The following is a 27477-nucleotide window of genomic DNA, read 5'->3' on the forward strand; positions in this document are numbered from 1 at the left end:
ACCTCAAGAAGGTCTCAGCTCCATAAGTAAGTAAGTAATGGTAATATAATAATAATAATGATATGAGAACACATCATTTTATTTCTACAGCTTTTAACAACAAAATATTGAAAATAAACATCCATTGAGATATTTCTGACAATTTCTCAGACCAGTAATTTTCAATTAGCAAGCATTGTTCCCAAACCACTCTCACCTTCAGTTGCCATATTGCATTCCTTACATGTGAAGGTCAAACTTAGAGATAAAATCAGTGTTCTCTGACCGCAACCTTCACGCAAGCAAACCAGGCCCCCTGCTGACTCCTGGTTTTCTATCATTTATAGTGTTCTGTGCATCTACCTGGGTTATTGATTTTCTTGAAGGTTATATACCTGTGTGCAAATTGTATGTTTGAAAGTGGTGGAGTGGGGTCAGGAAATCAATATGAGGGAGAGACTGCATGCCAAGTGATGGAAAAAGAACATTTGCTCCACATTTCTTGTGCTTCTGCTGTGGGGAATGGTTCAGTGTACTGTGCACTGCATTATGGGTGCAAACATTTGACTCTGCTCATTTTCAGTGTAGTGTGTTAAAAATGCCATAGAACAATATTGCACAATACAAATGTGATTAAAGAAAAAACTGTTTGCGACTAATGTGTTACAAAACGTGAGGAATACCATTTAGTGCTTATGTTCGAAAGTAACTGGCTTGCCTAATAGCATAAACTTTTTATTTTATAATATAAAACTGACTGTGTACAACAAGAATGTGATTGAACATCCACAAAACTACATGCAGCAGTTTAAAATAGCAAGACTGATGTGATGTTACACTGTGGAAGGATGACATCTTATTGTTGGGCTGAGAAGCATGTTCCATCCTTGGAAAGAATTTTTTAATGAAAGAAGCTGAAGTGAGGTGAGTTCATGCTGTATAAGGAAAGCAGCACTCAATCAGTCTTTGCTTGTTAGAGCTCACTGATTTTATTGTTCAAGTTGTTTGGTGAGAATCTGGTAGGAAAGTGCAAAGAAGGATGTCATTTTCTCTAGACGTGAATATGAAGGTCATTACATGTGTATGAAATGTTAATTCAAGCAATGTTCCCACATAATGTTTATGATGTGGGAAGGTATAAATTTAGTACATGTCATTCAGTATCACTATATATCTGATAACTTACATGTTCCGTGGCAGATATCTAGATTTCCTTGTGTGTGTGTGTGTGTTTTTGACTTTGTTTCTGAAACTTTTGAACATTTACAAATATTGAAGTGGAGGACGAACAGTAGAGGTGTTTATACATTTCATTTGGAGTTTCCAGGAACTTACTGATTGTAATGAATGGATAATTGGTTGAGAAATGGAGACGACTCATCACGCAAGTTCAGCGCCAAGCACTAAAAAGTTGACCATTCCATTCTATGCTCCACCACCACACATAGAGAAAACCAGTGCAGAGATTATTAGTGAGGCCCGAGCATCCATAATACGTGATAACAAAGGAATTCGAATTGGGAACACAAGAATGGCTGCTTCCATGCGGCCCGTGAACACCAAGAGACCATTCACTCCTAGGGAAAGACAAAGGACACTGTTTGGAACAATGCACAAATCAAGTTACAGGCCACCAAGCTCTGTCAGGTTAGTGACTAATTAGATTTTCTCTCATGCACTTGTTAAACGTATATAAACAAAATTGTATTAGATTGTGTGCACACAGGGAGGTATGTTACCTGAAGTATGGAGAGCATTACAGAATGAGAAGTTTGTGATCTGCACTGGTCATCAATATTGGAGTGTCAGAACATTAGGAGAGTCCATGAAATGTACCATACTTGTACTTGGTTGAAAGCAAGTGCTGTTGTACAGAGTCTTCATGGAATGATAGGCTTGGTAACATTGCAACAAATTTTATTAGTTCTTAGGTTATTTAATAATGCTTTTTCAACTGCATAGGTTCTAGAGTCCACAGTGAAGTCTTTGAAGTGAAGCCATGCCATTGTGGAGCTGATGCTCATCATTCCAAAGACTTTCCCTGCCTACACCATCAAGGGAAAATGTGATGAGTGTTATGTTGGCACATGATACATGAAACTGTCATCTGTGCCATGTGAGGAATAACGGGTGAAATTGGGGTGTCTGTATTCTGTTCTACCACAGACTGTGGGGGGGACACCATTTCGTGCACAGTGTAGGCTGAGACAAGTTTGTGTATAAGTATAGCATGCAAAAAAACAACTCTTGTCACATCAAGCCCTGATGCTTGAGACAGACATGAAATCCATGTTGACATAGCTAATTGCCCAAGAAAACCCCACTGTATGTCCTTGCCATGAGATCTTTAAATTGTATATATAGGGTTTGTAGTATTTAATAAGATGGAGAAATGATTGTGAATCTTTGTTTCAGAATGTATAGGGTAGGGACAACTGAGTGTTTTCATGTGTTGGTTTGAGAAATTGAATCTTTCATTCATTTGAATTCTGTTGGCTTTTATTCATTACAGTCTGGGTTATCTGCAATTTCATGATGCAGATCTTGGCAGTTCAAAGAGCATAAAATCTTGTAACATCAGACGGCTTAATCCAATCCTTGGTACACTGTCTTCTCCATCCCTTAATATCAGCAGCAGCTTAACAGATGTAAGAGACTGGAAAGCACTGCTCAGTGACAGTGATTCAGAAGACTCTGCTGGTGCCCTAGGCACAAGGGGCAAAGTCCTGTCAGCTCAGCCATTCATGATTCCATCATTTCTAACTCCTGATCAAATAAGCAATGCTGCAAACAAGTTTCGCCTACCATCTATTGATGGACGATGTAAACCATTGCTTAGTAAGAGACATCAGTTTCGTGCATCTGCTTCACTAGATAATCGTAAGTTGCTCATTGAAAAGTACCACCTTCATTCCAATTAAATGTGATAACTCACCCACATATGAGAAATACCAGTGCAAATAAGTCTGAACTTTAAATCCAAATATCCTATACCTATCAACTAATTCTTGTAATGTATATGTTGGTGTGATATATTTGTAACATATTGATCAGTAATTTGTTTTCAAATCACAGTCCCCAGATAACAAGAGTGTGGACATAATTCTTAAGAGGAACCTGATGCCTCCATCTTGTGCCCCACAGGAACTTGAATCTCACATTTTCTAATAATGTTCTTGCATTGTAAAGGGAGATAGAAAAGTCGCACACATCAAACTAAAAGTTGTTTTAAATTGTATTGCAGTTAATATAATTATATCTCCTACTGCTAGATGGTACTGTACGAATACTAACAACAAGTAGAAATGCCATCTGTTGTGTATTGGTCATATGACGTTTGCAGTATAGCTTTGTTTATTGCGTGACAGACATGTCGGTTTCTCAAGAACAACGAATTTTGCCAGTCCTTATGCACGTGTCACAGACGAGTTTTGTTGGAAATATCCGGATTCTGCAGTTCCTAACAATTTGACGATAACAAGAATAATCAACCGATTTCGGGAATGTGGGTCAGTTTCAGATAGGAAGAGATCTGGGAGACCGACCATTTTGACTGAGGCTAAACTGGCTGACGTGGAGAGATATTGCAGCGTTCCCCTTCAGAAAGACTTAGGAGACTAGCAGTGCAATCAGGGATTTCGTATGGAAGAGCTCAGAAAGTGATGAAGGAGTTACACCTTTGTGCATATTGTGTTCGCTGTGTGCAGGAACTGAAGGACCTGGATAAAGAAAAACGCATAGTGTACTATAGATGGTTTCGGACATTTGTTGGCAATCATGGAATTGAAGAGTTTGATCAGGTTTTCTTCACTGACGAAGCATGGTTTGACCTTAGTGGCTACGTGAACAGTCAAAACAATAGGATTTGATCATCTGAAAATCCGCATGTTACATAAAAAGCCCTTGCACTGTCAGAAAATTGGGTGTGTGGTGTGCTGTATCACGTCGTCGAATAGTGGGTGCAGTTTTCTTTGAAACAACAGTGAACAGTCCAGTGTACAAAGACATCATTACACAGGTTTCCCCCCCCCATGTCATGCATCCTGTCATGTTATAATATACAATTTCATTATTAAAACCGTCACAACACAACTATATCAAGGTCAGTGCCTAGTTTGGCTCTGCTACATGTTTCGGCTATTAAAAGCCATCGTCAGGCAAATACATGGCTAACATATATACACCACTGAACTGCAGTACTAATAAAATTGGATACAATAAAATTAATTATATTAAAAAACTTGGCATAAAAATACAATAAATTTCATTATATAAAACAAAAGTTATAGTATAAAACAAGAATAAAAATTCTTCGAGTGATGCTTTACATCATCGAGTCAGTCGTTGGTTTCTGTGATTTTGTTGTGTTCCCATGGACAAATTTGAGTATTCTATATTTTGTGTATATATAATAAACTGTTTTGGAGGCTCGTGATGTAGCTGTAGTAATATTAATTTTAATCTGAAAATGATATGAAAGTAATAGTATTAAATTTTGTTATAATCAACAATTGATTTAGGTATTGAAGATATAGTGTATTATTTACCTACTATTTAGTCAGTGCCTTATCTTACAAAGTATTGTCCCTTCTGTAGGGAATGTAAACAACGACTGATCTGGTGATGTAAGATTAAAGTCAATGCAAGGGCGGGAGGGGGGAGGTAGAAATAAGGTGTATGCAGAAGGGGGGGAGGGGGGTATGACTATATGTTATGTTTTGTATGTATTAATGATTACATCATATATAGTGTTGAACATTTCGGTAAAATTATCATTCAGTTGCAAATTTAGTTTGCTGATTTTGTAAATGTGAAATCTTTCATGTGTATCCAAGGTTCAGCCTTTCTTCCCGATATATAGAACTTCCAATATTTTGTCTATCATACTACATGTATATTCATGTGTGGTGTCCAATATATGTGGAGCAAATTTGGAGCTTTGTCCATTATTTTTATGTCTCATATGTGTTCTCTGAATCTGATGTTAAAGGTACGTCAAGTCTGTCCTACATATTTTAATGGACAGTCAGCACATTGCAGTTGTAAGCCCCACTAAGATTATACTTATCAGTTCTGTCATCATATATTTTTAACAGATGTTTTATATTGTTTTTGTCTTATGTGAGATACCAACTTCAGTATTCTTGAAAAGTTTAGTAATAGATCTGATTTCATGGCCAAAATAGGTAAAGGTGGTCCATTTCTTTTTGTGCATAGTATTTTTTGTGTTAGTTGTATGGTATTTAGTGGGTAGTTATTATTCAATATAGTTCTAACAGTGTTTTCTTCTATGTTTTTTATTGTTATGCGAGAGGGGATATTGATTCAAACAGTTAATGAGAAAGTTTATAGCAGCTTTTTGTGTTCAAATGGGTGACATGAATCATTGTGGATGATTAGCTCAGTAGTTGTAGGTTTTTGATAGCCTCCAAAACAGTTTATTACGTATACACAAAATACAGAATAGTCCAATTTGTCCATGGGAACACAACAAAATCACAAAAACCGAACACTGACTCGATGATGTAAAGCATCACTCGAAGAATTTTTATTCTTGTTTTATACTATAACTTTTGTTTTATTAAATCTAATTTATTGTATTTTTATGCCAAGTATTTTAATATAATTAATATTATTGTATCCAATTGTATTAGTACTGCAGTTCAGTGGTGTATATATGTTAACCATGTATTTTCCTGATGATGGCTTTTAATAGCCGAAACATGTAGCAGAGCCAAACTTGGCACTGACCTTAATATTGTTGTGTTGTGACGATTTTAATAAAGACATTGTATTACACAGTTTATTGCGCTTCTTGAAGTTGATGAACGTGAGTGTTGGTTGCAGCAAGACGGTGCCACATGTCACACATCTAATGAAACCCTGCAGTTCTTGTGCGAGTTTTTCGGTGACCATCTCATTTCGAAAGGATTGTGGCCCCTGCGTTTGCCCGATCTGTCACCCGCAGATTTTTTCCTTTGGGGGTACCTCAAAGAAATTGTCTATAAAAACAATCCACATACACTGGATTACCTCAAGAGGAACATTACGATGGTGATTAACAGCATCAGTTTACAGGTGCTCCACAAAGTGGCCTCAAACTTGATAAAAAGAGCTCACACATGCATTGCTGAACAGGGAAACCATTTCAAGCATATGTTGTAAAGACATGATTTGAGTTTGCATTTCTAAGATGTAAGGTTGTATACATTAATAGTAAGTGCTGTATGTGTTGTAGTTTGTGCATTAGACCAGCAAAATATAATTGTTTAGCGTGATGTGTGCAACTTCTTGATCTCCCTGTATTTCAGTGTTCTAAGTACAGCACATTGAATTATTATGAAGTTGTCTCTAAATGCTCTAGTTACAGTTAGAATAAGTATACTGATATTTATAATAATTTTTTTATATTTATTTCAGTTCCTGAAGAGATAGAAATTGATGACAGTGAATCTCAAGATTGTGGACTAAATTCAGGTAGTACAAAAGATGTCCCACCAGCTCGCAAGGCGTACAGCAGCCCTGTACAGCGCACAAAGAGTATGGACACTGAACTGGAACAGTGTGCATCTACATCAAGTGTGAAGCTGTTGGGAGCACAGCCATTTGCAGAAATTAATTCTGGAATAAACGAGGGTGCACAAAAATTACTAAAAGTGGCACAGAACAAAATAAATGAAGAGACAGACACTGTTAAAGTTGTGGCTAGCAGAAACACTGCCAGTTGTGGGGTATTGAAAGACGGAAGGAATCAGCATACAGTGTGTGAGGAGAACATTCAAAAAGATCCTTCACATAGTTTAAAGGCCATGAAAGGGAATTCTTTGGAATCCAAACAGAGGAGTCCAAGCAAGGTCAAGATGCCGCTGCAGCCAAGCCTGGGCTTAGCTACATGTGCAGAAAAGAGCACACTGAGTTCTATGAAACTGGCAGGTTCTAAAAAGAAGAATTCCTATACAGCTGATCAAAACAAGAGAAACAAGCTTACTGCAGGAAAAGAAAATTCCTCACAAGATCCACCAACACGAGGCAATGCATTTGGTCCCGAACTGAATATAACAACTTTGAAGAACAAGCATTTACCTGATACATCTCAGAATAACTCACAAGGCCAGAAAGAAAAATCCACTTCCATTATGATGGTCAAAAATTCAAAACCAGTTTCTAAGAATGATACAGGTCTTAAACAGAGTTCACTAACTGTAGATCCTGTTATAAACGGTAAGTGGGCAACTATCAGTCAGAGTGAGGTGGCTCTAGAATGTGGTACAGAATCAAAACTGCAGAATTTGGCAGTTGCACAACCCCAGCCATCGAGAGAGACCTCCACACTGGACTCAGCAGCAGAACTCAAGAACAAGCAGGCACTTTACCATGCAAAACAAGCCACGGAAACTGCAGAGAAACATGTTAGTGTGAGAAAGAAATCAAAGTCTGAAGATAAGAATGTTGTTTCTGCTGCTGAAGAGAAAAGCAGCTTTGTTCTCTCTATCTTATCTGTGCTGAACAGTCTCGCAGGGAAAGGTAAAGTTGTTTATAAACTGTTTACCTAATTTGCACTGGACAAGGAACTGTATCTTCACTTGCACTTATAGACAGAGTGTAGCTGCACGACTTGAATTCACATTATGGGGGGCACATGGTGTTGTAGTTGGTTGAGGAACTATGCTACAAGCCAGAAGGTGACAGGTTCAATTCCCAATTATGTCATTGGATTTTTCAATTGGTCTTTTCCTTCCAACTGCTCTATGACCCTGGGGTCAACTCAACTTCTAACAGAAATGACTACTAGGAACCTTCCTGGGGGTAAAGGGTGGCTAGTGTGTAAGGCTGACAATCTGTGAGACAGTTGTTTAGAAAATGTGGAGACCTCAACATCTCACAGCGTTATGGCCCTCCACAGCCTGTCAAGAAATGGTTGTGCCTTTATGTATAATATATAAAGAAAGTTATCTAGAGGTTGAATCAGAGATCCAAAGAGAAAACTTGCATGACTCCAGCTACATTTACAGAGTTTGTGGGAGAGTAGACAGTGACAGTAAATATGTAATGCATGGGTATGAAATTAGAATTCATAGTTCTCATATTTTCAGACTTATTACTCCTAATTTTCTTGTTCTTTGCCATTTTAATTGGTACTCATATCAAGCATTTTTGTGCTCAAATTATATGCATCTGTCCCTCATGTTCCTGAAAGAGATTTAAGTATTTCAAGTTTTGTTTCATAGAACTGCAAACCTCAAATCTGGAGAACCATTAATCTGACTTACTCAATTTGGTATAGTTCCTAAGAGTGAGACTTTTGTCGGTGACAATGTGACAGTTCTTACAACTCCTAGCAGTGAGAACAAGAAACATGATTATCCAAGAATAAAGAAAATGTGATTCATAAGCATGGATCATAAATTACAAGCAAAAAACAAAAGTTTAACAAAGTTAAATTTCTTCTTTTGCTTATTAAGCACCGTGCCATGAAGATGGGGGCATGCAGTAGCGTAGTTGGTTGAGGCTCTATGCCACAAGCTGGAAGGTCACAGGTTAAATTCCCGATGAGGATATTTGATTTTTCAATTGACCTAATCCCTCCAGCTGTGCTGTGTATGGCCCTCAGGTCGACTCAGCCTCTAACAGAAATGAGTACCAGGAAACTTCCTGGGGTTAAAGGGCAACTGGCACATAAGGCTGACAACCTCACTTTCATCTGTGAACTGTTTGTCTAGAGAAAATGTGGGAGCCTTGAGATCTCACAATCTTGTGGGCTTCCACACCCTGTTGCAGGGATAGCTTCTTTTTTACCATGAAGATGTATGGGGAAGGGAGGTATACCTCCATCTCATCCATATATTTTAATGTTAGTGCTAAATGGACATATGTGGTCAGCTTCATGTCCCTGCTGCTTTACAGTTGGGTGAAGTCCCATGAGTATTGATTGAAGAGGAGATTGGGGGGCTACAGGGCCAGTCCAGGCAGTGTCAAAGAGAGAAGAAATTTGTGCTTAGGCCAGGAATTGAACTCAAGTGTCAGACCTACAGCTAGTCTCTGTACTGACTGAGACGTTATAGTTCTGTATGAAGTAGGTACCTTCAGATATTTACAAAAGCATTAGCAGATATCTGAAACTGTGTTTGATTGAGATAAATTTGAATTTTCATCACTTATTTTTCTCCCATGTTGCAGAAGAATGTACAGAAGAGGCTATATCTTGTATGTCAAAGCTGTACTCAGCTTTAGAGGCTGAAGGAGGAATAGGAAGGAATATCCAGAATACGAAACTCAGAGCTCAAGTATTAAAGACATTGTACAAGTTTGTGGAATCATCAAACGAAATGCTGTTACTCCAGATTGCCCGGATCATCCTTGCTGTAAGTAACAATTGTATTGTGGTGACACAATTGTTAATAAGTTGTGTGTGTGCACTTAACAGAGACAGCTTATGTGGGAATACTGATTGTTGCAGTTCCGAGTTAGTGGCAAGAATCTGTCAGGTGTTTGCAAGCTGGTATTCAAGGTATCCAGGTGTGACAAGAATGACAGACTGTTCCTGGAGGACAACATTCTTGGTAAGCACCAAGTAATATGCCACATTTAAAACATTTGTGTGACTTGGAGAGAAAAAAAATTCTTGGTATTGAGTATAATTGGTAATATGAAATGCAAATAATAATATGTACAGTTTAAAAAGGCTTAATCACATAAAACCTGTTTTGTCAGACAGTTTAAGTTTCTTACTAAAAGAGCTTTAATCCAACTACCATATTGCTTAAATAATTATATATTATAACCATAAAACATCATCTCATAACAAATCATCAAATGTATAAAAAGAATTACAATACAAAAATTCCTTTAATTTGTCTTTAAACTTTTTCATATCCTTTGAAATTAGCTTAAGTGAGTTGGGAAGTGCATTATAAATCCTTACCGCCATATGATACACTGCATTTCCATACATCACCAAATTTACTTGGGTCATATGTTTGTCCAAAATGTGGCTGGTATTAATTTCATAGTGAGCTTTGTTTGTATCAAATATTTCTCTGTTTTTTACAATAAACATCATCAAGAAGTATATGTATTAATGGAAATAAATATTCACTTTTGTATATTATTGCAAATGGAAAATGAAAGGCATTGAATGAAGTGTGCGGCTGAAGGTCATGTGGCTCTCAACAAATCAGAATGCAGCCTGTACAATTCAGTACTCATTTCAAGTGTGAGGAATCATAATACTGCAGTGCTGACATCATGCTCGTGTCTGTAGCCTGTTCCTTAAACCCTGTCATTATTTCTTAAGTTGAAAATGGCCACTTCTTTCTTGAAAACCAGTTGTAGCAAATGTTACAGCTTACAGAAATTTACTGATAACTATTTGTGCAGACTGTTTGATATTAAAATGTATTTTACAGACATGAGGTGTGAGGTTGTAGATTTGATAAATCTGGCTCAGAATATTGACCATTGGTGGGCTTCTGTCAAAACAGTAATGAAACTTTTGGTTCCATAGAAGACTGGAATGTCTTAACTAGCTGCACAACTGTTCGCTCTTCCAGAAGGACTGTGGTCTGTGGAGTTAGTTACCTTGTTAGTTTGGGGTTTTGCAGTGCTTCAGGTGTTGATCTATATTGTAACTGTTCACAGAGCTGTTTGTGGAAGTGCTTGGTTCAGCAAGTCCCCTGGAAGATGCAGAGTCATGTGTTTATGGGTATGGTGCCCTCAAGTTTCTTACAATGAACAATGTGTTGCTTGCTAAAGTGCTGAAGCTTGGAATATTGGAGTTGATGGTACTGCACATGAAAATGGTGAATACTGCGGTAAGTTGTGGCATGCACGCTTCACATTTCACCTTTCTCTCTCAGGCCATGCTTAAATTCAACCATTATTAATTTAGGAGTTGTCTGTCATCGATAAGAACAATTATTTTATTCAGGAACTCTCTCTTTTTTGTACCAAACAAAATCCAAAAATGTCTACATTTTATATCCCCCCCCCCACTTAGCTCTGCAATATAACATCTGACTTGTATTTAGAGAGGTCTTGTGTGGGTGTTATGGATCCCAGTAGCACACAAGGACAGCACCTCCTTGCCCCTTCATTCTCCATACCAAAAAGTTGGCTCAAGCAGTAATGCAGGTTTCAGATTTTGGCTAGCAAGCTGACTGTCCTGACTGAGGATTTTGTAGTTTTCCTCAGTCTGTCCAAGTAAATGCTGGAATAGTACCTTAACTTAGGCCATGGCCACTTCTTTCCACATCCTTTCTAATCTATATTTCATTACCATCAAACCATTCAGTGCTATTGACAGCATTGCTAAATAAACCACAAACACAAAATGTCCAGTATAATTCATTGCACACAATCTTCTTTGGATTCTTTCTTCAGTTCTAGATAACATCAGCAGTTGATACAATGTAAGATTTGAGGCTTTCATGGCGGTGACTATGAAGAAAGCAGTCTTCTGGGATTTGGCGCCGTGTATATGTGGTGTTAACCGATGTTTCGGAGGAACGTATCGCCCCCATCTTCAGGGTTGAAGAAAAAGTATAAGTAAATCTGCAAGCGACAACACCGTGAGACACGGTCAAGCAGAGTCTGCTTGACTCTGCTTGACTCAAGCAGAGTCTGCTTGACCATGTCTCACGGTGTTGTCGCTTGCAGATTTACTTATACTTTTTCTTCAACCCTGAAGATGGGGGCGATACGTTCCTCCGAAACATCGGTTAACACCACATATACACGGTGCCAAATCCCAGAAGACTGCTTTCTTCAGTTGATACAATGTCTGTTTCCTGTTGTAGCGGCTTGAAGGGTCTCGCATTCCTGAACAGACTAGCCATGCCTTGTTTCAACTTACTGGTGCATTGCGAAATGTTGCGGGAGAAGAGGAAGTGTTTCCCCAGTTTGTATCAACTGGTGCTGTCAACGAATTGTGTCGAGCCATGGACGTCTTCTCATCTGATCTTGATGTGATCAGTAACATTTCAAGAACACTTAGGTAGAATATTTAGTTTCAGCAGGTGCTTGCATCTGTTTATTCTTACTGCAGAAAGGTATCTGATCAAAGTAAATTTATGTCTTTTGTATGTTTTGCTGTGATCAAATTCCTGCATGGGCAACCCAGATCAATAACAGTCTGTAAATATTCATGAAAATAATAAATACAGTGAAAGAGCAACAAAGCATTTGTCATGTTAAAATGTTTTCAGATTTACAAAATATTTTTCAATGTATCGCTTGTCCGCTTCATTTTTAATTGTCCTTTCTTTCAGAATTTGATTCAATGAAAATTTCAGTACAATAAAATGAGTCCATGTGCTACAAAATTAAAAACTTATAATATTTCCCTTTAATATTTCGCATTCTATGGACCCATTATATATGGTACAAAGACATATCAATCTTCTTCGCATATTGTAAATTCACAATTACGATGAAGTGCTGCTAACATGACAAAGAAACTGAATAAGGGTAACTGAAAAATAAAGAAATTTAACATCAGGAGTGTAACATATAACAGACTGAACTTCAGTTATTGGTGCTTGGAGAGCATTCAAAATTAGATGAAACTCAAAATTGTAAGAGACCTGAGTAAAGGGAGGACAATGATGAATGCAGCCAACAGTGACAGTATCGTACAGTAATCTCATTCAACATTTTCAAAGTGTTAGACCAAAACATGTTCACACTGAGAAGCTACAAGGTCATAGAAAGACACATGTGAAGTAAGTGTGATACTGGGTATTGTTATTGCCTAGGGGCCTGAAGTGCTCTCATTCTGTCCGTTAGTGTTAGAATCATAAGACCCTGTAGGAGGCAGCAGTCAGAATATCTTGGCATGTAAACTAAATTCAATGGCTAAATTGTTCCTAAAATATTTTTAAGACTGGAAGATCAATTGAACCTAATAGTGTACTGTATTTGAGTGCATTTGAAACATTCTAATGCAGTAAGGCTGCACAATAGCTCAAGCAGTTAGTCGGTGGGTTCCCACCATGGAGGCCCGGGTTCGATCCCGGGTCTGGTCAAGTGGGATTTGTGGTGGACAAAGTGGCGCTGGGGCAGGTTTTCTCCAAGTATTTCGGTTTCCCCTGCCAATTTTCATTCCACCAAATTCTCAATCATCATAATGACCCAGGGCAGGCTATAATAGGCCAGTCAGTGGCTGCCGTGCCAATTGGACCAAGTTGGACTCCACCCTCCACTAGGCGAATTAAAACAAAAAAAATACATTCTAATGCAGTGGCATGTTGGCGTTGATCCATTGAGCATCCCAGTATAAGGCTGTAATTTCACTTTTATTAACATCACACTATCAATGGACTGCGCTTCGTGTGCATGACAGATACAAGTGCAGCTGACTGCTGTGTTTCCCGCTGCATTTAAACACCACAGCATCCAGTCTTCTGTGTTGTTTGGAGAGAGCCCCATGTCTCAGAGGAACATCTTGCTGGATGCTCTGGCTGGTTTTATGCTTGGTTTATTCTTTCCTTGAATATGGAGGTGATATATACCTCCAAAACATTGGCTGTATGCAAACTTCATGGTATTATAAACCAAAACTACCATGAGGACCTCAAACCTATCATTGCAACATGAATTCTTGGACATTCCAGGATGACATTAAATTTTCCTGACACTGTGAAATGTTGTGTGAATTTACTTCTCATTTTGTTGTTGAATTCAAACTAATGAGATAATTTTCCTAATGCATAATATTACTAATATATTGTTTTCCCTCCTGCAGTATAATCTCAACCCATGATGACTGCTGCATGTCTATAGTTAGTTATGGAAACATCTTCAAGATATTTGTCAGATTGCTACAGAAATACCCAGGTCGACAGGACATTGTAGTGCGACTGGGTTATGCCCTTGGAAACTTAATGGCTAGTAGTGACATTGCAAGAACCAAGGTAAGGATACTTTCAGCCTGTGTGTGTAGTCTACAGGAACTCCATAGGCTGTTCAGTTAATTTAGCATTGTACCAACACTGCTCTTTTCCAACCCGCCTTTGTTATATCAGCTCAGTCAGAATGGTGCTATCCCTGCTACACCTGTTTCTACCTTAGGAGAGTGGGTAATGATCACTGCAAGTTGTCCTCACAGATCAAACTAAGGAAGGTCAGTATAGGTACAGGAAACTAGCTGGGTCGGTTAGCATGAGAATCAGGGTAGCGATGCCGAATTAAGTGGTATTCTGGGAGTTGATCCAACTTGATGTTGATACACTTATATTTTCTCTAAACCACACTTTTTAATTTATTGTGTGCTTATGCTTTAAAATTATAACATGTTACTTGATCTACATGCTATGTCTCGGAGTGAGCAATGGTCACATCCGTACACTTCAGAATATAGTCAAAGACTTTCGTGGAATGACTTCCACACCCCATGCTGGGAATTAAAGCAATTCGAATTCACCATGGTGCAGACATATAGCCTTTGTCAAAATGCTTGCCTACACTTGTTTGCAGTAATGACAGTCATTAGTTTCTGATGTTGCTTTGCTTCCAACAATGTTTTTTTCAGTTCTTCAATGAGGATGGTGCAGTTGCTTCCATGCTCAACTTATTGTCCATTTACTTGGACAAAGATCTCCAAATGTTGGGATCTACAGACTCTCACAGTGAACTGAACTCTGATGCAGGGTCCAGTGGATCTGTTGAAGATGTCATGGTGAAGGTAATATGTAGCAAGACATGAGTTTGGGGATTCCAAGCTGTATGAAAGTCATATTCCATTATGAGAAGCCTCCATCCGTGTTCCACACTGTGGTCTTGTTATGGCATCGTGCGCCTTGCAGGTGGTTGTCAGCATTCCAGAGGAACCTGTTGCCATTATGTTCAGTGTAGATGTCTGTAAAGCTGAAGTGTGGATAAGTTAAATGGCAAATTTGGTGGGATTGAACCAAGGGGAGTACAGGGATTGGTCACTTACACTCAGACATTATGTTGAACATTGTCTGTTGTCTGAGGTATATTTAGTGTAATTGTGGGTTTTCAGCTTGGCTCTAGATGATTGATTGCCATTTATAGTTCATGTTTATTTTAAATTTTAGTGATAGTGTTCAGAATCAAACTTAGAACCCTCTTAGTGTGAAAACATGTGTGCCACACATGCAGTGGTCTACTCTTCTGATGTTGAATTTGACCAGCCAACAGACAGCGTCACTGTGTCCACAGTAATTGTGGCGTGATAGTTTGTTGGATTTGGTAGCAGTTCCACACAGTCTGGGTATGTCATCTCTTGCATGAGCAAGTATCATTTTTGTCAAATGTTTATATTCAGAATAGTTATAAAGTGTCAAAAATTCTGTTTAAAGACGATTTTTGACAGTTATGTGGGGGATGTCATATGCCTTGGTTTTGAATCCTTATTTATGATTTTCATTTTTAGATGGTCCGTATTCTTGCCAACATGAGCATCAACCCAATGGTGGGGAGTAGCCTGACATGCACATCTCCTGTGTTCTGTAGCAATTATGTGCAGCAAATAGAAGTAGATCCCAGTAATGTTGGTAATACAACAGAAGGTAACAAGGTAAGAAAGGCTGAACTTCATCAGTTGATGACTGTGGCATGGGTTAAGTAGAAAGCTGCACATCACATCTTCAGTATATATCTGTATTTATTTCATTGTTTGTGTGACATTGCTTGCCCCAGTGCCATTCAGAGTAAGTTTGTTACATAGGTTAGAAAGTTGGTAAAATGTTTAATAATGCTGAATATTTACTACACATCCATGCAGTGAGATTAACTTTATGATATTGTCATTATGACAGAGGCTGACTCAGATTGTTTCTCACTTACCTTTAATGTGCAGTAAAATCTCTTTTTGTAAAGATGGCTGACCTTATCTCGCAGCTTGGTGCAACACAGAACGTTTATCTTTACTGTGTTCTCATAACAAAGGACCACAGATATTTTACTGCACAGACATCATGAGGTTATGAAAGAAAGTGCTGTACAGAGTGGCCTAGAAGTCAGTTAAGCTAAAACATTTTCTTGTATTAACAGGAATATATGACATATTCCACATCCTACAGTCGTTTTCACTAACTTTGGATCCATGGAATGCAATGCCATGTTATGTTATGTTATTCACATTTAAAAGTGACAGTCCATATGTGGAATGGTATCACAGCATTGTGAGTTGTATGTTAAACATGGAGGATCCTATTTTGAAGAATTTCTATAAGTAAAAGAAATTTCTGTCTAGTGTGCATGTTACTAACCAGTTAACTGACTTTTGGGCCACTATTAGTAATAATGTTTTAATAATGCATAATCTGTTATTTTTTAAGGATGGAAGACAATTTCTGGATGTCCTTCTAACTGTTTTGCGACACAAGTCAGTGGTTGATAGCGAGGAACTTGTGCACAGTACCCTGAGCACACTCAATAACCTTTCATACTATCCTATTAGTAATGATGGGGCATTTGGCGAGAGGCAGCTAGAAATTGCACAAGGTACATTATAATTTACTTACATTGCTTTTTTTTTTTTTATTATTGCTAGTGTGGTGGGACTAAGTCCCTTGTACTGCGGCTACTTCTGGCCTATTGTACCAGCCCCAGATGATAGGTGAAGGGGATTGTGGAGCAGTTGGTGGAATGAAGATTGGCAGGGGAAACCAAAGTACTCAGAGAAAACCTACCCCAGCGCCACTTTGTCCACCACAAATCCCACTTGACCAGACCCGGGATTGAACCCGGGCCGCCGTGGTGGGAAGCCAGTGACTAACCGCTTCAGCTGTGGCACGGCCCAATTTACTTACATAATTTGAAGTTGATTTAATTTGAGTTTTATTAATTTCATATAGGACAGTTAATGACACGACGGTGTGTACTTTAAGATGACCATACACACTGGCTATGATTAATAGAATTTAAGAACATAGGACAACCCATTGCACATTTTGGAGCACTGAAATTTGTGACCTTCTTACTTCAAGAGGTATATTTAGGAAATAAACAATTAGTTAAGCCAGAAGGTATGCTCCTGAGGACAGACATGGATCCAGTTTCTTGCTCCTTATCACAGGGTATGATGATTATTATTCTTTATGTCATGAATTTAAAAATTATTATGGATGGTTGATGTCATATTGCTTATAGAAGTAAATGATATTGAGGGTTCTTTGTCTGTTGATGCTGTTCCCCCCTGAGCTATCCTTTTCTATTTATCATAGCCTCCACCCCTACTGCTTGGCAGAAACGCAACTGCTACTGCAGGGGAGTATGTTGAACTAGTAATGTTGAAGGCATTCCCGAATATTTCAGCTCTGTGTTCTCTGCTACACACGGACAACAAGGAGTGCCTTGTGGAAACAACAAGGGTCTATGGGAACCTGACTAGGTCAAAGGACATTCGAGACTTCCTTGTAGAGAGCGGTGCATGGAATCAGATACTAAAATTTTTGGACTGGGATGACCAGGAGCTCCTTTGTACAACTGTGGGAATATTGGTGAACATGATGGCGGACTGGGATAAACGACTTGCACTGAAAGAAGGCCATGGTATAGAAAGGTATTTCGCAGAAATAGCAGTTTAATTTAAATGTAATGGAATTCTGCTGCTGTATGAAGGTATTGTTCACAACATGCCATATCCCAGACAGTCCTGCATGTACTTCACAGTGCTTCTAAGTTGGGGATCTTGGGCTCTGTTGTGGTGCCATGAAAGGCGCATGCTTGTTTTGTATCTGTTTATGGTGGAAACAGACATGAAGACATGACTGTACAGGACAGGCACCTGTTTTGTTGATATCTGAGGCTGAAATTTGTAACATTTTTCATGTCCATGCAGATGCTGGGCAGACTTACTTCACAGAGCTTCAACCTTAATGTAGTTACTTATAATATTATATTTAAGCATCCTGTTACACTCACACAATATATATGAGACAAACTCCGTCTTAAGTGCAACAATGTAATTGTAGTTCTTTCTTCTTCCCTTCTTCCAAGAAGAAAGAAATACAATTAAATTGTTGCACTTAAGATGGAGTTTGTCTCATACATATAGTAGTTACTTATCCCTTAATTGTATGGATTCAGCTTCTAGGAGCTGTATTTACACGGGACTGCAGGCACCCAGGAATATTTACTCCTGCTCACTAAACTGAAGAAAATATGTAATCAGGAAACAAATTGTGCAGTAGTTTTACACTACAGCCACACAGAGTTACAGCTATCAAAGTCTGACTCAGAACAGATTAATGAAAATCAGCGAGTACTAGGTTGCATCATGAAGATTAGAAGATGGAAGTGTGTACCACTGTTTATGGGCAGTGTCACGATGTGGGAGCACTTCTCTTATTAAGTATGTCTGTACTGTTCTGAAACTGATTTTTTTAATGTTGTATTTTAGCATCCTGTTGCACTGATTTTCATCCATGATATGTATACAATGGCCATCTTGTAATGCACTCAATTTCACCTGTTACTTCATGACATGTTTCAGCAACATAGTGCCATCATCAGGTGCTTTATTTATGCTAAGCTATTGCATTGCTTGCCATTATATGTCTTTGTGAATTTATTTAAAAAGTATTTAAAAGGTACATATTCGTCAACTATAATAAATTTTTATACATTAGAACTTGTTAAGATTATTCATCTTATGTGTCTTATTTCAAACTCACATATGGTTCTTCCACAGAATATACAGAATGAAATGTCTAGATTGCCCCATGGAATATATAGGACAAATTGGGAGAAAATTTAATACCAGATATAAAGAACACATACATGACATAAAACACAATAACAGCAATACAGGATACTCGGAACACACATTAAACACAGGACATGCATATGGTACAATAGAAAATACTATGGATATCATAGCAACGAATAAGAAAGGACAATATTTAAACACACTAGAAAACTATCATATATACAGAACACCAAAGAAAACCATGCATATGAACAATATAAATAAGGAAATATATAACCCAATATTTCATGAATTACACACAATTTACACAGAACAACATAACACAACCCCACCACATTTACCCCCACAACACCATAACCAATCAATACGAAGACACACACACATCCAACATTACAACACTTGCAGCCATAAAGGGAGCACACATCACAAGATACGGTGAGTACTAAACATTATAATACAACACATAACAGATAGAAGTCGAAAGTAATAATAATAAGTACCTTTTTCACGTTGCAGGTATACACAGAATATAAGAAAAACGACTCCCATAGTGGAAGAACCATACATGAGTTTGAAATAAGACACATAAGATGAATAATCTTAACAAATTTTAATGTATAAAAATTTATTACAGATGACGAATATGTGCCTTTTAAATACTTTTTAAATAATTTCACAAAGACATATAATGGCAAGCAGTGCAATAGCTTAGCGTAAATAAAGCATCTGATGATGGCACTATGTTGCCGAAACATGTCGTGAAGTAACAGGCGAAATTGAGTGCACGACAAGATGGCCATTGTATACATATCATGGCTGATTTTTTTTTTCTTTTGGTAACCTCTAGTAATGAAGTTTAATACTGAGGCCACAGGAAGGAGTCCCATGGATTGAACCCCTTCAGTTCTCCCTCAAGCTGTTATACTTTCCACTCCAACAGATTTCCCTATATTTCCTTCAGATCATGTAGTTACATGATAGTTACAGCTGATAGTTACAGCCACATGGTAGGCTTTGCTAGCAAACAGTTGCTTTGGGCTTGTTGACATAGGCCAGAGGTGGCTGAGAGGAACACAGCAGCAGAACAAGATGAAACCTCTCACTGTTGAACATCCTTCTGTGCTCGTAGTAGGGTATGGAATTAGTTTTGTGTTTCAAATAATGTGGTCCCTCACTGAAGGTTTAAATGTAGTTTATGTCTGTTATTCAGTTGAACTGTTTCACATTTTATGCATTTATGTCTACCATGATTGTGCCACAGCACATTTCTCTTTAATCCTTATCATAAGAATGATTTAGTGGGATTTTTTTAAGACTGCTTTTGTGATTGTATACACAGCTGTCCAAAAAGTTATCCTACTTTATTTTTTCCGCTGTAAGTAATTACCAAAGGGGTGGGAAAACTGAGCGTAGTGGTAGGAAGGACTTTCATGCGCATGCGTGATTTTTTGCTGACTCGAAACACTGCCGGACGCGTCTGTGGCTGCCAGATAGCAGAGTGGTGTAACATGTGTTCGTCGCATTCTCGTTTCGCTCAAGATGACAGAACGCTTGGAGCAGCGATACTGCATAAAGTTTTATCATAAACTTGGGGATACCCCAGTGGAAACAATCTGCAAAATTCAGCAGACTTTCGGCGATGATGCAATGGGGTTCACTCAAATTAAAGAGTGATTCAACCGCTTTAAAGATGGCCTATGTCGGCGGACAGTGACCAGCATTCTGGGAGACCGTCAACGAGCCAAAATGCTGATGTCACTGAACAAGTGTGGACGCTGATCATGGAGGACCGTCGTTGATGAGGCTGGGATCAGCCGAGGTTCCACAAACACAATTTTAACTGAGGATTTGAGCATGCGAAGAGTGGCGGCCAAATTTGTGCCCAAGCTACTTTTACCGGAGCAGCAACAATTCCACCTTGAGGTCACGCCAGACATGGTGGAGTGCACCAACAGGGATCCTGAGTTCCTCAAGACTGTGATCACTGGTGACGAGTCGTGGGTGTACAGATATGACCTGGAAACCAAGGTCCAGGCATCACAGTGGAAGCATCCAACATCCCCGAGGCCCAAAAAAGCACGACAGGTTCAGAGCAAGGTGAAGGTGATACTGACTGTTTTTTCAATTACAGGGCTTTTGTGCATCATGAGTAGGCACCACTAGGCCAAACTGTCAATAAGGATTACTACCAAGAAGTTCTCCGCCTTCTTCATGATGCCGTTTGGCGCAAGAGACCGGAGCTGTGTGACGCACGCAACTGGTAGCTGCATCATGACATCGCCCCAGCTCATTCATCACACCTGATCCAGGGTTTCCTGGCCATCACAGCATTCTGCAGGTTTGCCAGGCTCTCTACTCTCCTGACAAGGCTCCTTGTGATTTCTGGCTGTTCCCGAGATTGAAGACACTGCTGAAAGGCTCCTGTTTTGATAGCTGCAAGTACATCATGCAGAACGCAATGGCGCAGCTGCACGCCATTCCAAAAGAAGCCTTCCAGAATTGCTTCCAGTGATGGAATGACCACTGGGCTAAGTGTGTGGAGTTACAAGGGGCCTACTTTGAAGGGGATTAGGTATTGTAACTACCCAGATACAGAACTTTGTTTTCCCGGCCCAAGGTTGGATACTTTATGGGCAGAATAGTATGTCTGTGGTTCATGAAATACGTGTATGAGTGAGAGTCGGCAAGCAGGTCACAAATGGAAGTAAAACAGCTATAATATATGTACATAATAGGTTTTCTATGTGCATCACTAGGTACCAGCATAGTCCAGCGTCATGACAGTCTAAGTAGCAGACCTGTGTGTGTATGTTAAGAGGCTGATTTCAGTAGCCAAGATGGTGACCGTGCAGTGTTGTTTTATGCATTTTCTGTGGGCAAGACTGAGTCCAAAGGATGATCATAAGGAAATGCCTCCTGTTTAGATTGGGAAGTGTTTGTTGCATAAAGTGGTTTACAACTGGATTGAGAACTTCTCTCAAGACTGTTCAAAAGTTGCAGATGATGCCCGACCAGGTCACCCTGTTGAGGTTGCAGCAGAAGCAACTTTGCGGCAGCTGAAAGAATTGATTCGAGCTGACAGGAGGATGACAGTAGACAGTTGAAGTTGCATTAGCATATTATGATTGTCCATTGCCTCCAAATGTGATCTATGTTGACCTTTCTGGCCTCTGCCTACCCAGATAAGGGCACAGATTCCATCTATGAGGTGGAGACACCCATAGTGAGGATTCCATTACCACCATTGGTAGGATGATCATGAAAGTGATGGTTGGCAGTGGGTGCATCTCGTAGTCTTCATATTCCCATAATGTTATCTTTGGTAGGAGTGATGGGTTCAGTCTGTGAATAGAAGATCTATACACATCTGACTGACAATCAAACTCAGGACCCTCTGAATGATGGTCCAGGATCTTAACCCAACACCACTAGTTTCCCATGTATCCCATAAACCCTTCCAGAGATTTTGTTCGAATTTAATGTGGGAGACTCTTGCTAATTTGTATTTCACTATACCCATTTAAATATGAAGTTTCAGATTTAAGAGAATGTTGTTGGTAATTCTGTATGCTGTGTTATAGAGTACACCCTTTCCAGCTTTGTTTACTTAGTAAAGAACTTGTAATAATGGCATAGTGTTTTTCTTTTAATTCTAAAATACTGCATAATAGCACTTAGATATAAATGCAGTATAATCTGTTTTGTATTTTTCAATTCCAGGCTGACTAGAGTGTTAAAAAAGTTTGGTGAAGGTGACTGGCAGTTGGCGACTATGATATGTCAGGTGATCTGGAACTACTGCATTGAATCAGTGAATCTCCATGCTGCTCTGGGCATTGATCAAACAAATCAGTTACTGGGAATATTGGTGGACTTTTTAGGTGAGGTGACCACAAGAATCCTCAGGCATTAGATCTACTTGGCCTGTTAACAGATGTTACAAGACAGAATTTTTCCATCTTTTTCATGCCTTCTGAATCATCTCCTTCCAGTAGACTGTTATTCTCAAGTGTCACCCTCATCTTTGCACATGTGCAGATATAACAATATTACATTATATATTTATAGTTTAATGGCTCTGTTAGTAGCTCAGACTATGTAGCATCAAGCAGTAGGATGATTAATGAATAATGAATTAGAAAACGTCCAGAAAGAAATGATCATAGCATAATTTGAGGTAGTGTCCTGGCACATTCCTGGAAGGTCTGAGGAAAATGATGAGGAACCCTAGTCAGGACAGTCACACAATAATGTCAATGTAATGAATATTACAAAATTTCATCTGCTTGTGAAATGATCTGAATTCCGTAATTTAGTCTTTATTTTGTGTTACTATTGTAACATGTTTTGCCACTGAAGACGCCGTTTGGATTGTTAATGGGTTTATTCAATAACCTACAGATCGTAACTACAATTAATTATAACAGAGATGCGGGTTTACACAATTTATAAACCCTACACAATAATTTGCTCACTCTATCTTCAATAGTCTTCACTTATTCACAGTACAATACGGGAGCTATACCAGTGTCACTGTATTACACCCTCCCAATACCTTCTCACACCATCGCCTCTAATCACACGTTCTGGTCTTCTTCACGATTCACTCACTACAACTGAACTCGGTGACTGCTACAATTCAACTGACTGCTTAGGCATTCCAGTTCTCTTATAAACCCTCAGCCAGACAGCAGTAAAAGCACCTCGCTTCCTTGTTGCGTAATTGCCGTGTTTACAGTCATTGGTGGGCATCACTGCCGAGAGTTGTTTATTGCTGTGTAGTAACCGCGGTGTTCCCATCACTGTGGGAAGTGCTGTTACGTCACCGCAGGGAAGGGGCGCTCACCCAGTGCTGCGCGATGGTGGAAGCCGAGTTCACATGACCCGTACTTCCTGTTGCTCCATCCACGTCACACTATAAATATAATTATATGATTATATTTTCTGTATTGATTGGATTTTAATGTGGCTGGGAGGGAGTATGCATAAGGTTTAAATGTCACACATGATAGACTAGTCAGTAAAATGACTAGTCAGGGTTTGGTTCTTGGGAGAAAGAAAATGCTCGTAGTTCAGAGACAACATAGCCTTATTCACCAGATATCAGGTTGCTGCAGGCAGCCGAAGAATACAGCTGAACACTCGTCTCAAGTCAGTGCCAAACATGAGAATGCTTGCCTTCTAACCCCTTGGTGTCTGGCAAGTGCCATACTGCTGGAATTCAAAGTATATAAAAGGAAAGTGCTTACTTTTATCTTTCAGTAAAAGCTCTGATATTTTTATTGCAATCAGCTGTATGCATTGAGTAGCTTACTTTTAACACATTAAGGACCAGTGATTTAAATATTAGATCACCCTGGGGACCGCCATTATTAAACCTACTGTCCTAACACTTGCACTGTTCACTTTAAAAATTAATATAAAATCTCCTAATTAATTTTATGAAGTAAAATTTTTGGAGAACACTTACCAATGCACCTAGAAGTGTGTGAGGGTGTGATATTTCTGGAAAGATTCCCCTTTGTGAAGTGGCATTACACAGAATTTGCAAATGTAGACATACTCCTTTTTTTGTGAACTGTGCAAACATGGTATTGCCTAGAAGGATGCTTCCCCTTGGAATGTTCACTCTTCACAATTTTGACAAGGGTATGTTTCCGCATATCACCCGAGAGTCACCCTGGGGGGTCCACATGAGGCCTGCATGGGGTAGTAGTTGATGGGCCTGGACGCACTAAATCCGTGACTGACTCTGGTTCTGCTGCCACCATCTGGTCTGTAGCCCAGGCCTTTACCACATTCATCAGAAAGGCTTTGTATTTAAATTTTGAATCAGGGTTTAAATTTTTGTGATTTTTTTTTAGACATTTTGCTGTCCCCGCAATATTACTACGCGCAGTGTTATTACCCCCATTATCGTTGGAGCTACTGTCACTTTTACTGTCTCTGGCCACAATTCTTTGTTTCCCCTGTCACTGCGCTCTCTCAATCACCGTCACTATGCCGCTCACAAGGCAGGTCAGCTGGCTCATGGGAGAAGACTTTGTCCTTGTCCATACCCCACCACTAACTACTGGCTGATGCATACAACTCGAAGAGCAGCAAAGCATTTTCGTTTATAGTGGCTTAAGAAAACAGTGAGATCAAGTTACTGACAAGTAAGGAAACATTCCAGAGTTTTATTATGCCATTGCATACAACTTGGGTGGAGCCAGAGCAAGGTACAAACTAACGTGTCCTAACATCATGATATCATGCGACCGGTCTGCCACGTTTACAAGTCAAAAGTATAATATCATGCGACCAGTCCTCAGTGTGTTAAGAAGTGTGTTCCTTGGTTTCACATGTGCCAAGCGAGACAAGCTGCACTCTCAACTAACTGTTCCAATATTGTGCACATTCAGAGGAAAGAGAAAGTCGTGTTTGTACTGCCAGTCATACAGGTGCATTTCCACATGATTTAACTTGTAGCGCACAGTTCACAGCTGTCGACATTACTGAAAGAGGATCATGAGGCAGGCTCTTGATGTTCTTGATGTGGAGACGTGGTCTGTGAGGGTTTGTATTCATGTTACATTGCAGATGAGGAGCGTTTGTTTGGAGTCGTGGAAGGTACAGACGTGAATGAGGCTCTGGCTACTTCTGAATATTATCAAATGTGGGAAGAATTTGCTGGAGTAGCAACAAATTTGCTGGAGAAGATGGAGACATTCCTGGATTCTCTAGATTCGCCCGAACAGTTGGAACACATGGAACCTCTACTCAGTGACCATCAGTCCCTAGGGCACAGTATATCCTCTGCACAGCCTGAGTTACAACAGTATCAGGTCCTGTAAAGATGGGTGAGGGTGTGGGGAAATCATCTTTGATATTATTGCAATGTTCAGTGTCATGAGAGTCACAAAGAAGAACGTCTGTCTATGACTGGACAAGCCAGGGGTCACCAGGTTTTTATAATGCTTTTATGGGGAGAGGTGGTCGGATTCACAGAAGTTATTTTCTCACCAAAAGTAGTTTGTTTTTTTTTGCAAGTGGAAGCACTGATTCAGATAATTACAAAAACAAATGTATTGTAAGCATGCAGCTCATTCTGCTTCAACTTCAAAATATGCTGCTTATATCAGAAACTGTACTGAGTTTTAAATCAGAATATAATATTTAACACATATATGTCTATCAAAACAAAGGATGCAACATTATATACAATATCTCAAATATTCTTTATGTAAAAGAATTTTGTAACTGTTTACTTGTTCACTTATATGCAGAATATATTCCAATTGTGAAGATGTTAACCAATTCCGTCCATACAGTTCTTATAAAATATTAAAAAAAATATATATATATACACTTACTACTGCTGAATTATATAAGTAATGTGGTATTATTTTACAGATGATGCTTTTATTACATTATGGAGAGGGAATCTGTGTGCAATATTCTGCACTGCCTTTAGAGATATATAGTTTATGTTTTGTAAACATTAAATGTACAGATTAGATGTAAGGCCACAACTGCAGTTCCCTAAGAACCCCTGAAACAGATTGGAGTATATAGGATTTAGAAGTTAGCTACTAAACATTCTTAACTATAGAAATATTGTTTAGAATATTATGAACAATGAGAAATGTTTGATTGAGCTACTTAATTCTTCATTGGATTTGAGGTACTTGTGGTGACTATGAAGTGTATAAATGTTATGTTTGGGAAGCCTAACATATTGTCTCCATAGCCTGGCCAAACGGGCAAGCCAAACATGCAGTGAAGAGTAGCAGGGAGGCTCTCTCCTAACTTCAGCCCAGAAGATCATTGTTACTTTGTTTGTTCTGATCAGCTGACATGGTTGCCTAAATCCTCATTATATGGCAAGTGATTTACAGATGATACCCACTTATTTCTTGAAGATTACATGCAAATTACACTAAATTTATGAGTTATTTCTGTATGGTCAGTTCCTAGAACAGAATGTTTATAGCTCACTGCACCCTTTGCTAGGTCATTTATATTTATACATGGAATAATGAATATTATTACTATAATGTTAAGTCACAGGAGATCAGATTATGAGTTGTCCTCAGGTAACTGTTCTTGTCAGTGTCTTATAATCTGCAGCCAGCGAGATCCCCATTAATATTCTTCTGGGAGACAGCAGGAAGAATCAATGGAGGAAATATGTGTGGGTAAAGAGGGCAAGGATCGGGTGTAACTTGAAGATATAACCTATCTATCTTATTGAATAGGGTCAAATTGTATATTATGTAAATATATGGCTTTCCTTCCTTATACACTATGGCCAACTTACACATATCAGACTCTGTGAAATCTATTAGTGACTTGTTCAAATCATTGCAGATACATTTTGATTTACAGTTTTTAAGCGATTAATCATTGGAAACTCAAATATTTGACAGTAATCAAAAGTTGCATTTTTGTGGATGGATCATAAGCCTTTAGATTTCAGGCTTTCTGTGTTGCAATAATTTACTGCTTCTGGTGTCAGAAATCTGCACTTAACATAGTGTTATCACTTTGCGGGTCTGTGATATGGATTGCAATTTGCAACCTTCTGTTTGGGAAAATTATGCCTATTTATTTATGCACATAATACTTAAGTAAGATATGGGACAGTCATTTTTACATTACTGATAACTTTATTTCATATTTGGCTCACACAGTGGTTTATGATCAGTATTAGTTGTACTGGGGCACGCCGTGGCATAGTTGGTTGAGGCACTATGTTACAAGTCGGAAGCTCATGTGTTCAATTCCCGACAAGGTCATTGGATTTTTTCAGTTTACCCAATCTTTCCAGCAGCACTATG

At 38.9% G+C, this 27477-nt stretch overlaps 1 protein-coding gene across 4 annotated transcripts; it reads left to right on the forward strand.

Moving 5' to 3' along the window:
• The first annotated feature begins 9 nt into the window (after nt 1-9).
• LOC111875264 (armadillo repeat-containing protein 2) lies at nt 10-25954 on the forward strand. 4 transcript variants are annotated; one of them, XR_002844698.2, is made up of 15 exons: nt 10-903; nt 1307-1626; nt 2492-2859; nt 6400-7503; nt 9157-9341; nt 9437-9539; nt 10618-10790; nt 11775-11971; nt 13721-13889; nt 14507-14659; nt 15374-15517; nt 16281-16446; nt 17260-17506; nt 18034-18298; nt 22376-22449. XR_002844698.2 is itself a non-coding variant. In XM_023871353.2 (15 exons), the coding sequence occupies exons 2-15, from the start codon at nt 1346-1348 to the stop codon at nt 25489-25491; spliced, it is 3705 nt and encodes a 1234-aa protein (XP_023727121.1). In that variant the 5' UTR covers nt 13-903; nt 1300-1345; the 3' UTR covers nt 25492-25954. The 4 variants fall into 4 exon arrangements, 3 of the variants coding, with proteins under 3 accessions (XP_023727122.1, XP_023727121.1, XP_023727120.1); XM_023871353.2 differs by lacking the exon at nt 18034-18298 and adding an exon at nt 25238-25954 and having other exon boundaries at nt 13-903; nt 1300-1626; nt 22376-22536; XM_023871352.2 differs by lacking the exon at nt 18034-18298 and adding an exon at nt 25238-25954 and having other exon boundaries at nt 13-903; nt 22376-22536.
• The last annotated feature ends 1523 nt before the right edge of the window (nt 25955-27477 follow it).

Source organism: Cryptotermes secundus, unplaced genomic scaffold, assembly GCF_002891405.2.
Source record: "Cryptotermes secundus unplaced genomic scaffold, Csec_1.0 scaffold526, whole genome shotgun sequence".
Classification (NCBI taxonomy): Eukaryota; Metazoa; Arthropoda; class Insecta; order Blattodea; family Kalotermitidae; genus Cryptotermes; species Cryptotermes secundus.

Bases quoted from the DNA above. Each gene is read 5' to 3' on its own strand.
- LOC111875264 (XM_023871353.2), top strand. From the start codon at position 1,346: ATGGAGACGACTCATCACGCAAGTTCAGCGCCAAGCACTAAAAAGTTG. The intron at 9,540-10,617 runs GTAAGCACCAAG...AACTGTTCACAG, and splicing joins CCTGGAGGACAACATTCTTG to AGCTGTTTGTGGAAGTGCTT. The intron at 11,972-13,720 runs GTAGAATATTTA...TCCCTCCTGCAG, and splicing joins AACATTTCAAGAACACTTAG to TATAATCTCAACCCATGATG.